This window comes from Pelophylax lessonae (assembly GCF_965119305.1).
Source record: "Pelophylax lessonae genome assembly, chromosome: 5".
Classification (NCBI taxonomy): Eukaryota; Metazoa; Chordata; class Amphibia; order Anura; family Ranidae; genus Pelophylax; species Pelophylax lessonae.
The window spans coordinates 104,049,896-104,065,062 of NC_138772.1; the positions used below are offsets into that span (position 1 = coordinate 104,049,896).

The 15,167-nt window shown below is 42.9% G+C and overlaps 1 protein-coding gene across 1 annotated transcript in view; it reads right to left on the reverse strand.

The window, feature by feature from the left end:
• RNF32 (ring finger protein 32) overlaps positions 1-15,167 on the reverse strand; it is a 57,407-nt gene that overhangs the window by 13,222 nt on the left and 29,018 nt on the right. Inside the window, exons 6-7 of the mRNA XM_082258812.1 lie at positions 14,228-14,352; positions 13,049-13,157 (exon numbers count right to left, since the gene is read on the reverse strand). Coding sequence (XP_082114938.1) covers positions 13,049-13,157; positions 14,228-14,352 — 234 coding nt within the window. The remainder of the gene's footprint in view (positions 1-13,048; positions 13,158-14,227; positions 14,353-15,167) is intronic.

Consider the following 15,167-nt stretch of genomic DNA (forward strand, 5'->3'; position numbering starts at 1 on the left):
ATGTGCTGGCAAATATGTTCATTGATTTATGAAGTTTCCTGTCTCCAGCTAGTTGTTACTGCAGCATCTGCTATCTTGAAGCCCATTCCAGGAATGTGTGCAATGGGAATATTGACATTGCAGAGTAGCACTGTCACTTGAACTTCCAATAGAGGCTACAAGTGCACAATTCAACACACTTTACAAAGGCACAGTCCACTGTTTCTTTTACAAGAAAACCTGTCCTAAAAAGCATTATACAGCCATCCCTGGAGTGTATGCATGTAGACCGGAAGTGGGCACAAAGTGGGTGATTTACTAAAACTGGAGCTTCCAACTAGTTCCAGCTTGTTTGGTTTCTATGATCGGTTTCTATGCAGAGCTGCACCAGATTTTGCACTCTCCAGTTTTAGTAAATCAACCCCAAAGAGTCTTCAGGGGATCAGAAGGAGATTTTTTATTTAAAAAAAAATAGGCAATTGTTTTTTTTTATATACACTGCTGTTATAGGGTGACCGCTCTGCCCCTATCTCCTAATTCTGGTCCTACATTGTCACCCAGTCCCACGGACTTTCAATGGAGCCTACACATGTTTCAACACAAATTAGACAGTCATAGTCCATTCTTGACACCATGAGGAACCCTTTTTTTTTTTTTTTTTTTAATGTAATTGTAATTAAGTTGGGGTTTACATATTCTTTATCAAAACAAAAAACAGAAGCTTGGAAATAAGAACCACAAACCAATCCACAATCCTTCAATCCACAGAGCTACAACACCAGGATGAGGATACATGGTTCCAAACAACGTGACAGTTTAATCAGTCAAATGAGATTTTAAAATTGCATCTATATGAATAAAAAATGAACTCTTATCTTTGTGTTAAAGCGGAACCAAAACCACAGAAAAAATCTGTGAGCAGGCAGGCAGGCTTTTTATTTCAGAAAAGATATGCAGAGTCTCTTCTATCTGCCTGTTCGCAGTCTTCAATGGAATGTACACTGAGCTGCATAAGTGCAGTTCAGTTTACATTCTGGCACAGCACCTGCGTGCTGCAATGACTGCACATCATCCAATGAAGACAGCCAAAGACTGGCACCCAGCAGAAGATGCCGGCATGGGACGTGGACTGTTGAAGGTAAGGTAAGCTCACTCAGCTTTAAAGCTTTGTGAATTAAGTCTAATGTCTTATATCACTGCTCAGTGCACTTAAAGAAGATTTAAATGGCCATGGTACACCCTCTACTTTTTCCTACATTCACCTGAGCAAAACATGCACACTTCTATAAAAGGAACTTCCTTGCAAAATGTTTGCAACATCACAGCTCATTTATGTTGGCAGGTAATTCAAAGTTAAGAGCAGAGGTTTGCTAATTGCAGATCTAACTCAGTAAATGACATGCTGGACCACTGCAAAGAGACAACTGCTTCCACACAGAGGTCAAACATCCTTCTTAACGCAATACTGGCAGGGAACAGGCTTTTCTACTCAGGCTGTGGCCACTTTTAACCACCTTAGCGGTATCCCCGAGCGTGACTCGGGGTGGATTTTCTATGCTGTTATTGGTATCCCCGAGTCATGCTCGGGGTGGATGTGCCGAGCGAGCAGCGGTGTCTCTTACCTTCTCCTGGTGATCCAGCGATGATCTCCCATTGCTGTGATCGCCAGCCATCTGAGATCCCCGCCGCTCGTCCGTCCTCCGTCGGTGTGATGACTTCCTGGTTCCGTTCCCTGCAGCAGCAATGCTGCATGGGAGCGGAACTAGGGAGGGAAATTCAAACGTTGAACGTTGCACAAAACACAAACACACACATAACATTTATATTATATATATATATATATATATATATATATATATATATATATATATATACATATATATATGTATATATATGTATGTATATGTATATATACACACACACACACATATATATATATATATATACACATGTATGTATATGTATATGTATATATACAGTGGGTACGGAAAGTATTCAGACCCCCTTAAATTTTTCACTCTTTGTTATATTGCAGCCATTTGCTAAAATCATTTAAGTTCATTCTTCTTCCTCATGAATGTACACATAGCACCCCATACCGACAGAAAAACACAGAATTGTTGACATTGTTGCAGATTTATTAAAAAAGAAAAACTGAAATATTACATGGTCCTAAGTATTCAGACCCTTTGCTGTGACACTCATATATTTAACTCAGGTGCTTTCCATTTCTTCTGATCATCCTTGAGATGGTTCTACACCTTCATTTGAGTCCAGCTGTGTTTGATTATACTGATTGGACTTGATTAGGAAAGCCACACACCTGTCTATATAAGACCTTCCAGATCACAATGCATGTCAGAGCAAATGAGAATCATTAGGTCAAAGGAACTGCCTGAAGAGCTCAGAGACAGAATTGTGGCAAGGCACAGATCTGGCCAAGGTTACAAAAAGATTTCTGCTGCACTTAAGGTTCCTAAGAGCACAGTGGCCTCCATAATCCTCAAATGGAAGACGTTTGGGACGACCAGAACCCTTCCTAGAGCTGGCCATCCGGCCAAACTGAGCTATCGGGGGAGAAGAGCCTTGGTGAGAGAGGTAAAGAAGAACCCAAAGATCACTGTGGCTGAGCTCCAGAGATGCAGTCAGGAGATGGGAGAAAGTTGTAGAAAGTCAACCATCACTGCAGCCCTCCACCAGTCGGGGCTTTATGGCAGAGTGGCCCGACAGAAGCCTCTCCTCAGTGTAAGACACATGAAAGCCCGCATGGAGTTTGCTAAAAAACACCTGAAGGACTCCAAGATGGTGAGAAATAAGATTCTCTGGTCTGATGAGACCAAAATAGAACTTTTTGGCCTTAATTCTAAGCAGTATGTGTGGAGAAAACCAGGCACTGCTCATCACCTGTCCAATACAGTCCCAACAGTGAAGCATGGTGGTGGCAGCATCATGCTGTGGGGGTGTTTTTCAGCTGCAGGGACAGGGCGACTGGTTGCAATCGAGGAAAAGATGAATGCGGCTAAGTACAGAGATATCCTGGACAAAAACCTTCTCAAGAGTGCTCTGGACCTCAGACTGGGCCGAAGGTTTACCTTCCAACAAGACAATGACCCTAAGCACACAGCTAAAATAACGAAGGAGTGGCTTCACAACAACTCCGTGACTGTTCTTGAATGGCCCAGCCAGAGCCCTGACTTAAACCCAATTGAGCATCTCTGGAGAGACCTAAAAATGGCTGTCCACCAACGTTTACCATCCAACCTGACAGAACTGGAGAGGATCTGCAAGGAGGAATGGCAGAGGATCCCCAAATCCAGGTGTGAAAGACTTGTTGCATCTTTCCCAAAAAGACTCCTGGCTGTATTAGATCAAAAGGAGGCTTCTACTAAATACTGAGCAAAGGGTCTGAATACTTAGGACCATGTGATATTTCAGTTTTTCTTTTTTAATAAATCTGCAACAATGTCAACAATTCTGTGTTTTTCTGTCAGTATGGGGTGCTATGTGTACATTCATGAGGAAGAAGAATGAACCTAAATGATTTTAGCAAATGGCTGCAATATAACAAAGAGTGAAAAATTTAAGGGGGTCTGAATACTTTCCGTACCCACTGTATATATATATATATATATATATATACACACACACACATATATATATATATATATATATATATATATATATATATATATATATATATTATATATTATATAATAAAATTATATTATTTATTAGATTATAATTCATGCGTTTGCATTTCAAATTTATCACATCTGGTGGGATGTCTACTAGAGTCTTGTTTTGGTCAGGTTTAAGTCAGTAATTACTAAGAATTGTAGGACTATAATACATAACGCCAAATTGCCGTGAAAAAAATTGTACCGCTTTTGGTACAGAATTCCTGACATAATCATACCGCCAGGGAGGTTAGAGAAAACCTACTGTAAGACTTTGAACACCTTAATTTTAAGGCTGGGTTCACACTGCTGTGCGGAGCGGCTCACAGCAGGGGTCCCGTACGGCCCCGTTCTCTGTTTCAGGGACGAATCAGGCCTGAATTTTTGGCTGGATTCGGACCTGAAACTGATCAGAAGACGCACAGGACTCTTCTGCAAACCACTCCGCAGCCATCCTGGAGCTGTGTGAACCAGCTCCATTGAGAGTCGGTCACAGTCTCCTGACATGCAAATTGGATGCGGGGAAACCCGTATCCACTTTGCTCTAGTGTGAACCCAGCCTAAAGCTGAACTCTGGGAATTACACAAACAACTACAGTGGGGCTCCCTAAACTGCAAGGGTTAAAAGACTTTGAACACCTTCATTTGTTTTAAAGTTGAACTCTGGGAATTACAGAAAAAAACTACAGTGGGCCTCCCTAAACTGCAAGGGTTAAAAGCTAATGAAGAGATAGCTGTAAAAGAATATGCTGTAATACTTACCTGCAATCTTTAGATGCTCCCCTCTTCTCTCTGACACCCTGGGTTGTGTTTTTTTGTTGAATTCTCCCTCACAGAGTTCAGTTTTAGTATATCTGGGGTGTATTTAGTTGATATAATCAAAAAGTTTAGCGTGTTAAGGGCGGAGTCCACAGTTATTATTTTACCACGCCCGCCGACTGCACGAGGCTGCCGGACTGATTCCCGGGATTGTTTCCTTTCATATATGCTTGTTTTCAACTATCATAATGTGAGTAGTATGATGGTTTTATCTATGATTTACATACAGTATCACACTATGGGAATGTCTTTTACTCTTTACCCATGCTATGTTGGATTGAGTGACTATTACCCAGAAGGAAGTCCATACCCAGAAGGAAGCCAGTAACCAGGGGTCTTCATCCTGAGGGATATTTTGCTATACTGCGCTTGTGACTCTTATAATTTGGAGTCAACTCTCCATTTTAAATATATAGTGGAGGAGCACTGCAGTGATTCACCTGTCGCTACATTAACCATATCCATGGTTGTCACACATAATTGGAGTGATATTGAAGCACAGAAATTGGCGCAATACGTCTTGAATGGACTCACCATTGGACTGGGTGTTTTTTCTGTCTTTACTTGATGTGTATACACAATTTTTTGATTGTTTCTTTACACCACGGCCAATTTTTTTTTTTTTTTTATTATTGCTTTTGATAAACAAATAGTTTAGCTAAGTCTATCCAAAAATCTGCATTTTTTTTTCTATTCAGAATGATTGTTACCATGAACAAGGTCCTTCTTCACTTGGGAATGTTTGAATGTGGGTGAGGCTGCTGCAAAGGGGCATGTATGTGCCTGCATTATCTCAACCCAGGTTGGAGCAGTGGACTGTCGATAAATAAAACACATAATAGGTGATGGGTGTGGTGCACCACTACAGCAAAGGATGACATCACAGTGATAGCACTGGAAATAGGACATCAAGTATTCTGTTGGCAGGATGGAGGAATAAACAGTACAAAGACTATGTTATCGCAGAGGTAGGATGTGACAAAACAAACAGTGTTACTTCTTGGTATTGGCAGTCTGTACAACTTCTGATTTTAACTTTTGACCATATATCTATTTTAAAGCTGCCTGTAAAAAGAGCGAATGAACGTGCCAAAATTTGTCACCCAGTTGGCACCCTCCCACCCAACAACTTTTGATCTGAATATAAAGAAGCTGGATGGAAAATGATCAGTCAAATAGCACCTCTGCATCCAGTCAGATGCAGGCACTGTTTAGGTACTCTGACAGCCGCGGGTGCTAGCTGTCAAAATACATTAGCCAGCAGGGAAGATCCACATGGTTCAGCGTGGATGAAGGAATCATCAATTTTCTCTCAACAGGGCTGAATGAATGAGAAATCTTACAGTGTGTGGCCAACTTTACTCCCCTGGTGGGGTTATGACCTCCAGGCAGTTTGATACCAAGTAACATAATAAAAACTGATTTTCTTATAGAAAATCCTGGAACATCAAAGCAACCGACCCTCCCTATTCCAACAGCACAACAGCATCATCTCTTGTATGCCATCACAGCTTAGAATATCTGTGGGTGAAAGGTTATTTTTAAATCTTTTCCATTAAAAGGCATCGTATACACAAAAATGCAACAAAGAGCTAATCATCTGTAACTGGTTCTCATTCTCTACCCAGCCAGTAAAGCAACAAAGACGTGTTAACAGATGCACAATGCTCAAGTTAGCTAAAGTATTGCAAGTAGAATACAAATGTCTAGAAAACAAAGTATATATAGAGACAGAGAAAAATTCCAACAAAAGAACTCAGGTGGACTTCTTGCACTTGGAGGAGTCATTTTTTCTTTTTCAAGTAATCCATCTTAATGTCAGCAAATTGCTTACTAATGTGTTGATTTATTGAGATCTTGAAGAGTAAAATGAAAGGGCTGGAATTTACAATGTATCAAGGGATCTCTGATAAGATATTACAGGGTTAAAATCCTTCTGCCAGCCGCTGCTTGGAGCCAGCTCAAGCCTGACAACACAATGTTTGCCCTGTCCTGGTCAAACGAATAAATAAGCCCCATGGTCAGTCTAGTGTTTGGCAAGATTTAAAATGAAAAGGTTTGTCGAAAAAATCTCTCATGGCCGGAAAACTTCTACAGCCTTCAATGTTGTTTCACAGCCAAGTCAACTCCTTATAAAGAGCAGAACTAGCATTAAATCCTGCTCCAGATAATGTAATGCATATGAAAAAGATTTAATGGCCCCCGTAAAATGAGCTGCTTCAATTAAATGGCTTGTGCAAGCACGGTTTATAGGTAAGGATCAAAGTGGCTTGCAACAGCACTGGCTGCATTCTAGGTAAGAGTTTGCTTTCTGTACACACGGATTGTGGATATTGGCATAAATGAGATAGTTGCTGTGACCTTTTAGGGACTCTTAGATCTCAGTAAAACTACTGTGGCTCTGTCAGATGGGTAATAAACATATCATTCTCAGTTCATGTCTGGGACACAATAAACAGTAACTCAGAAACAAGTAGAAGACTATGATTCACCTTCAATATTCCGAGCCCATAACAACGCTGTCTGCAGGTTAGAGGAATTTGCCACGAAGAGGAAATACCTTGAAGGACTTCCATGTTAGTAAAATTGATCTTTTTTCTAATTCTAATGATATATTACAGCACTTTGGGGCTAAATTTTAACTCCCTGTTAATTAACAGAGTTCTTCTAATCAAAGCTTGGAAAGGAGATTTTCCTTCAGTCCATTATATTACTGTGTACCTTATTAAGTGTATTTCCTGGTGGTCTATCTAATGGTCCTCTACAATGTTATACAGACATTTCTAGTTTAAGGTACGTAGAAACCCTAACTGAATGACAGTTTATTAATGTACTGCGTACCATAAAATATGGCCTTTGTTAACATAAACATTTTGTTTTTACCCTTGCTTACATATCAGCATCACTACAGCCTCTCTGAAAAACCACTACAACCTCTCTGAAGAACCCCTACAGCCTCTCTGAAGACCCACTACAGCCTCTCTGAAGACCCACTACAGCCTCTCTGAAGAACCCCTACAGCCTCTCTGAAGAACCCCTACAGCCTCTCTGAAGAACCCCTACAGCCTCTCTGAAGAACCCCTACAGCCTCTCTGAAGACCCACTACAGCCTCTCTGAAGAACCCCTACAGCCTCTCTGAAGAAACCCTACAGCCTCTCTGAAGAACCCCTACAGCCTCTCTGAAGAACCCCTACAGCCTCTCTGAAGACCCACTACAGCCTCTCTGAAGAACCCCTACAGCCTCTCTGAAGAAACCCTACAGCCTCTCTGAAGAACCCCTACAACCTCTCTGAAGACCCACTACAGCCTCTCTGAAGACCCACTACAGCCTCTCTGAAGAACCCCTACAGCCTCTCAGAAGATCCCCTACAGCCTCTCTGAAGAAACCCTACAGCCTCTCTGAAGAACCCCTACAGCCTCTCTGAAGAACCCCTACAGCCTCTCTGAAGACCCACTACAGCCTCTCTGAAGACCCACAGCCTCTCTGAAGAACCCCTACAGCCTCTCTGAAGACCCACTACAGCCTCTCTGAAAAACCACTACAGCCTCTCTGAAGAACCCCTACAGCCTCTCTGAAGAACCCCTACAGCCCCTCTGAAGATCCCCTACAGCCTCTCTGAAGAACCCCTACAGCCTCTCTGAAGAACCCCTACAGCCTCTCTGAGGACCCCCTACAGCCTCTCTGAAGAACCCCTACAGCCTCTCTGAAAAACCACTATAGCCTCTCTGAAGACCCACTACAGCCTCTCGGAAAACCACTACAGCCTCTCTGAAGAACCACTATAGCCTCTCTGAAGACCCACTACAGCCTCTCGGAAAAACGACTACAGCCTCTCTGAAAAACCCCTACAGCCTCTCTGAAAAACCCCTACAGCCTCTCTGAAGACCCACTACAGCCTCTCTGAAAAACCCCTACAGCCTCTCTGAAGACCCACTACAGCCTCTCTGAAGACCCACTACAGCCTCTCTGAAGACCCACTACAACCTCTCTGAAAAACCACTACAGCCTCTCTGAAGAACCCCTACAGCCTCTCTAAAGACCCACTACAACCTCTCTGAAAAACCCCTACAGCCTCTCTGAAGACCCACTACAGCCTCTCTGAAAAACCACTACAGCCTCTCTGAAAAACCCCTACAGCCTCTCTAAAGACCCACTACAACCTCTCTGAAGAACCCCTACAGCCTCTCTGAAGACCCACTACAGCCTCTCTGAAAAACCACTACAGCCTCTCTGAAGAACCCCTACAGCCTCTCTGAAGAACCACTACAGCCTCTCTGAAGACCCACTACAGCCTCTCTGAAGAACCACTACAGCCTCTCTGAAGAACCAATACAGCCTCTCTGAAGACCCACTAAAACCTCTCTGAAAAACCACCACAGCCTCTCTGAAGACCCACTACAACCTCTCTGAAAAACCACTACAGCCTCTCTGAAGAACCAATACAGCCTCTCTGAAGACCCACTACAACCTCTCTGAAAAACCACTACAGCCTCTCTGAAGACCCACTACAGCCTCTCTGAAAAACCACTACAGCCTCTCTGAAGAACCCCTACAGCCTCTTTGAAGAACCACTACAGCCTCTCTGAAGACCCACTACAGCCTCTCTGAAGAACCACTACAGCCTCTCTGAAAAACCACTACAGCCTCTCTGAAGAACCCCTACAGCCTCTCTGAAAAACCAATACAGCCTCTCTGAAGACCCACTACAGCCTCTCTGAAAAACCACTACAGCCTCTCTGAAGACCCACTACAGCCTCTCTGAAGACCCACTATAGCCTCTCTGAAGACCCACTACAGCCTCTCTGAAGACCCACTACAGCCTCTCTGAAGAACCACTATAGCCTCTCTTAAGATCCACTACAGCCTCTCAGAAAAACCACTATAGCCTCTCTGAAGACCCACTACAGCCTCTCTGAAGACCCACTACAGCCTCTCTGAAAAACCCCTACAGCCTCTCTGAAGACCCACTACAGCCTCTCTGAAGACCCACTACAGCCTCTCTGAAGACCCACTACAGCCTCTCTGAAGAACCAATACAGCCTCTCTGAAGACCCACTACAACCTCTCTGAAAAACGACTACAGCCTCTCTGAAGAACCCCTACAGCCTCTCTGAAGAACCCCTACAGCCTCTCTGAAAAACCACTACAGCCTCTTTGAAGAACCCCTACAGCCTCTCTGAAGACCCACTACCGCCTCTCTGAAGAACCACTACAGCCTCTCTGAAGAACCACTACAGCCTCCTACAGCCTCTTTGTAGCCCTTTCTGTCTATGTGTACTTTTTCAAGGTAAATTTCCTGATGTTGATAACACCGCATATTGACACGGCTGGGCCGGGATAGAAAAAGCCCGTAGTGTAAGTGCCCCTGGGGTGGCAGCCCAGGGGTGCCTTGATTTCTCACTGGTGAGGGGCAGCTCGCCTGAGTTATTTTGGCACCTTGGTCACTGCACTATGCACACTTTTTCCGCACCTGCCTCTTGGGACAGGCCTTTTGGCTTGCACCAGAGGAATTTTTTATTCCGGCTGGAAGGCCTGCCTTGGTTCCTCACATGGCACCATAGCACTTTCCCCACTTCCCCTTCCCCACTCTTTGTTTTGTTTGTCTCTTTTTCTTTGTAGTTTGTCACCTGCACTATCACCTTTGTTTTCTTTATTTTGCACGACTTGTAGGGTGTGGGTCCTCGGGCCCTACCTTGAGTCTTGGGAGGGGGTGGATATGGCCTTTTGGCTAAGTCCGCCCTCTCTCACGGGGTCTCCCTTCGGGGGAGCCCCACTTAGTACTCGGTGGGGGCTGTTTCGGCAGTCCCCCTGAAGAACGGGGTCGGTCTGGTTTCGGCCAGACAGACCATGAGTACCTTAAATCCCTGTCAGGAGTCTTGCGCCCCGGGGGATCGAGGTTCGGGTCCTACCTCTTCGGAGTGAAGACCACTAGTTTCGCACACCCTGTGCACTTTTTGTGTTCTCACTTTGTGTGTGTGCACTTTTTTATGCACCGGGTGGAGTCTTTTGAGTGTGTTGCACACGCTACGGGCTTTAAAAAAAAAAAAATTGGACAGGAGGCAGATCACATGGGTGTAAACACCCATGCAATCCGATTCCAGTGTGGACCAAAAAAGGGTTCTGCACCTTTTTGGTCTGAATGCGATGCAAATTCAGCCAGCTGTATTCACATTGCACAGACATCGCATGTGATCTGCACAGCAATGCGGTGCGAATCACATGCAATGTCTGGCATCACGATAGTGTGAACCCAGCCTTACCCAAATTAAAATGTATGTAAATTCCCAACAATGAATTTCTTTTGTTTGCTCCATTTTGATATGTTAAAGGATTTGTTATCTGTTCGATAAGTACAAAAAAACGAAAAACTGTTGATCATGTCAGAAATTCAGAGCTGTCCTGTGTTTTGTGCACACTTCTTGTGTTATCCCAGGAAATCTAATAAGCCCTCCTATTTCTTATCTTGGTTTACAGAACAATTGGTGTCTACAGTATGTTGTAAAGATGGGGACAGTGGAAGGGTATGAGTGGTCTAGGCTGGCCATAGATGGTTCAAATCTCGGCCGGTTCAGTAGGAACCAGCCGAGATTTAAACCATGTATGGGCAGGCTGAATGTACCCAAGTTGATCGATCAATCAACTTGGTTACAGCCAGCCTGCTGGATTTTACCTGGGATAACCAGCTATTGGCTGGTATAGCAATAATCACGCTCAAACCCCCCTGTTACTGGGAGAATACAATGGCTTGGTGGAAGGGATTGCCCTGTCAATCCATGGTTGCAGGAAAGAAATTCGCTCTGTCTATGACCAGGTTTAGCCATAGAAAATTTGGCAAGGCTGACACCACTCAGTCTATAATATGCTTTGTGTTGTCAGCCCACAAAAGGAATTAAGAGCTGATTGAATTTCTGAAAGATCAAATTAAAACTTAGGGAAATTTGCATGTATTGCAGAGATGTACAGCATATATTTTTTTTTTTTTGGGGATTTTCCCTGAAATACACTTTAAAGCAAAACCAAACTCTCTCAATAAACATGAACTACTTTTAATTCTTATGCTGTTAGCATTAGTAAATAGATGGAAGGTATTTTATATTTACTTGTTTTAAACTTTAATACATTTCTTTAGTTGCTTCCAAGTTTCTGGCCTAGGCAAAAACAATGTCATAAATCCCAGGAGTTTTCATGGGCATTTTTTTTCCTTGATCTGATGGAGGGGTTTTCTCAGCTAAACATGCCCTCCTGCATGAATGCCTAAGCTAAGGGCAGATGGATTCCAGGAAGTAAATGCTACATGAATCATCTGCCCTTACTCAAGATGGTCATGGCTAGAAATGCTAGGGAGCAGGGCTTTTTTTCAGCGGGAACGCGGGGGGAACGCAGTTCTGGCACCTCCAGCACTGAATCAATAGAGGGGTCTATTGTTGCTGGGGTTGGTCTTATGTGCTGCGGGGGGGGGGGGGTCAGTTGTTGCTGAGAGGGATCTACTGTTGAGGAAACCATCTATTGTAAATGGATGCTGGAGGGTCTATTGATGCTGTCTGTTGGGGGATCTGTTGTTGCTGCTGAGGGTCTATTGTTGCTGGGTGTATTTTGTTGTGTTTGGTCCATTGTTGCTGGTGGGATCTACTGTTGCTGGGGGATGTCCTTGTTGTTATTTTACTGCTTTTCTTGTTATTTTTAACAAATCCCATACAAATTACCTAGTACCACAAATGATACTTAATTCTGTATTCTCTAAAAGGGGCAGTATTGTGAGGTGGGTAGGGGGTGGAACCTAGGTATGGGGCTCGGAGGTAGCTAGGGGGCGGAGACAAGGGGTAACTCCAAAAGTGAGAGTTCCTGCACCTATTCTCTGAGAAAAAAAGGCTAGGGAGTATATTTCAAAGTGCTTTTTCAACAGAAAAAAGCACGGAGACATGGATGGATGGGTGAGTTTGCTTAAAATATTAAAAATGTATTAAACAGTGTTCTCAGTTTGTGGCGCTCAGATACAGTAAAGATCTGCTTTAAACATACACTTGATTTTATTTGATATGTTCAGGACTAGGCAGCCTCAAAAATGCGTAGTCATAAATGACAGCATAATAAAACACCTTGTGTACAACATAAATGAAATCCGACGCTATAACTATTATCTGCAACAAACTAAAATATCTGTTCGGGGTCGACTGACTCTTAAAATTGGTGAACACCTTTTATAAGCCTGCTGAGAAAGAGTTTATGTCATATAATATAAGTTACATCAACATTCCACAATGTAGAATAACAACACACAACTAAATGCCTTGTGGTTATATCGGAACATTTTCACCTCCTCACTCTCTCCCTTAGAACATCATAAAGTTATTAGTGTGACTGACGTTTTATGAGTAAATGGGGATGACCTACGATTTCCCACTGATTTACTGCTTTTAAGTGCAATCCATAATAAATGAAATGAAACAAGATGAGCAAAAGTTCACAGTGCTATAAGATTCCAGTGTCTTTCTGGAAATCTCCAAAGCTAGATGGCGTGCGATACAAAATAATATTAATATCATTCTTGCCCCAAGGAAAATTAATAGATACCTTTTTTTCAAAGAACTTCTTCCGCAATCCAGGGTCTTTAGGAGGCGTTGTTTGGCGTAACTTTTTGTACCATTTTCTCACTATGTATCCTCTCCAGCATGCTTGAATCCTTAGTAATGGAATTGTAGTGACAATACAGAACAGAAATCTTGTGTAATTATGTCACTCAAGATAGACAGATAGACATATAGATTAGAATGGTATTACTGGTGGAAAGAACAGAATCGATAAAGGACTGAAATAGTTTGGAGGTAATATTTGCTGGTATATTAAAAGTGGAAACCATTTCACAATTGTTTTCCTATATAATGAAAGTAATGCACCCGTCAGTCTATTTACAAGGGAGGATGCCATTGTTGGTGTCTAATGGGGAAAAGCCAAGTCAATAAAACAACCCAAATGGGGCAGCTTTTCTGTCCCTTCTGCAATCCTAAATAACATCAATTATAGGGATCGTGGGGTGGGGGCAAGCTGCTTTCTTTGGCTGGCCATACTTTGGCCAGTTTTTTCATTTAAAAAAAAACTGAACAGATTTCCCAATCCACACAAGCACCGATCGAAGGAAAGTTTTCCAACAAGCTGGTTCGAGAGAATTTGATCATTAGGTTGACTTCTGCGGAACTGGGGATGGACGTAGATGGATCGAAAATCAGCTGGTCTCTGCTAAACTGGCCAAATTACGATCTATCTATGGACAGCTTTACTTGGGTCTTCATTCTACCTTAACCAATTTCATCTGTGAAAGAGCTTACAAGCTAACATTCCTATCACACACAAGCCACAATTTGCAACATAATCTATGCAGACAGTGTGCCTATTTGAAACTGAACCCAACCAATTGGTGCAATATGCTCAATACAAGAATTCTATCTTAAAGGGTGAAGTCACACTACAACGGAAACCTGTCGGAGTGATTCACCACTCCAGAAGCTCTCAGCTGCCAGCTGCAGTAGGGGGCAGTGTGGAGCTTTACACGACTCTCTTTTTTATTTTTGTTTTCTACAAACTTTATTTGAAGTGTACTTTACTTGAAGTGTGTCTTTGCAGACAAGCCTTTTTGCAATGCAGTAAAATACCTGTCACTGCAGTATGTGTGAATTCACCCTTAATGTGTCTTACAAGTGGTCAGAAAGAGGTTAATGTTATCAATTTGCAGGTGTTTTACACAGATCACATTACCTGGTAGCACATTTCATTCTGAATAGTCGAGCTCCATCATGTATCACTCTTGTCTGATAGTGATTCTTTCTGCACATTGGACACACCTTCCTGCCAGCAAACCTCTCATAGGCTTCCAAACATACCTCCAAAGAAACACATACAGTAATGCAAGATAAGTGCAATATACCAGACACACATTTAGAAGTCTGATTGTGTAATCGTATTTAGATTTACCGACATCTATGCAATTCAACAGCCTTCCTGTTTGCATAGAAATTTATTAGACTGTTAAGATCCTTGTACAATATAATGGTGAGCAAATCCACATCAATTACCTTCAATATGTATGGGCAGCTTTAGAGAGTATGCAATTCTATGTAACAAATAGTTAAAGGTACCAGGCAAAAAATACAAAAACATTTTTAGGAGATTGTTAAGGATCAATGATGGTCAGAGATATGTGCTTTATTTGTTGATATCTACTTAAAGTCCAACTCCAGGATCTTAGCACCCTCCCTCCCACTCCCCTCTAACTAACCACTATGAACCGGTATGAAAAATACCCTAAGACTCGGTTCACACTGGGGCGGCACGACTCTGTACTACTTCGGGGGCGACTTGTGCATTCCCATGCACCACGACTTTGGGGCGACTTGCATGGACTTCACATAATGGAAGTCTATGCAAGTCGCTCCGAGGTTGCCCCGAAGTAGTACAGGACCCTTTTTCTAAGTCGGAGCGACTTGTGCCGCTCCTATTAGAATGGGTCCTGTAGCAGTCAATGGACCGCGAGTGAGCGCGACTTGTCAGGCTGACAAGTCGCCTGACAAGTCGCCCTGGTAAAGTCCATTTTACTTAACCAAAGTCACAGTCAATGGTGACCCTTCTCTCCTATTTTGTTTACTTCCTAGGGTCTATCTATGGGTGTCCACATCACTGCCTGCTTTGATATGCTCAC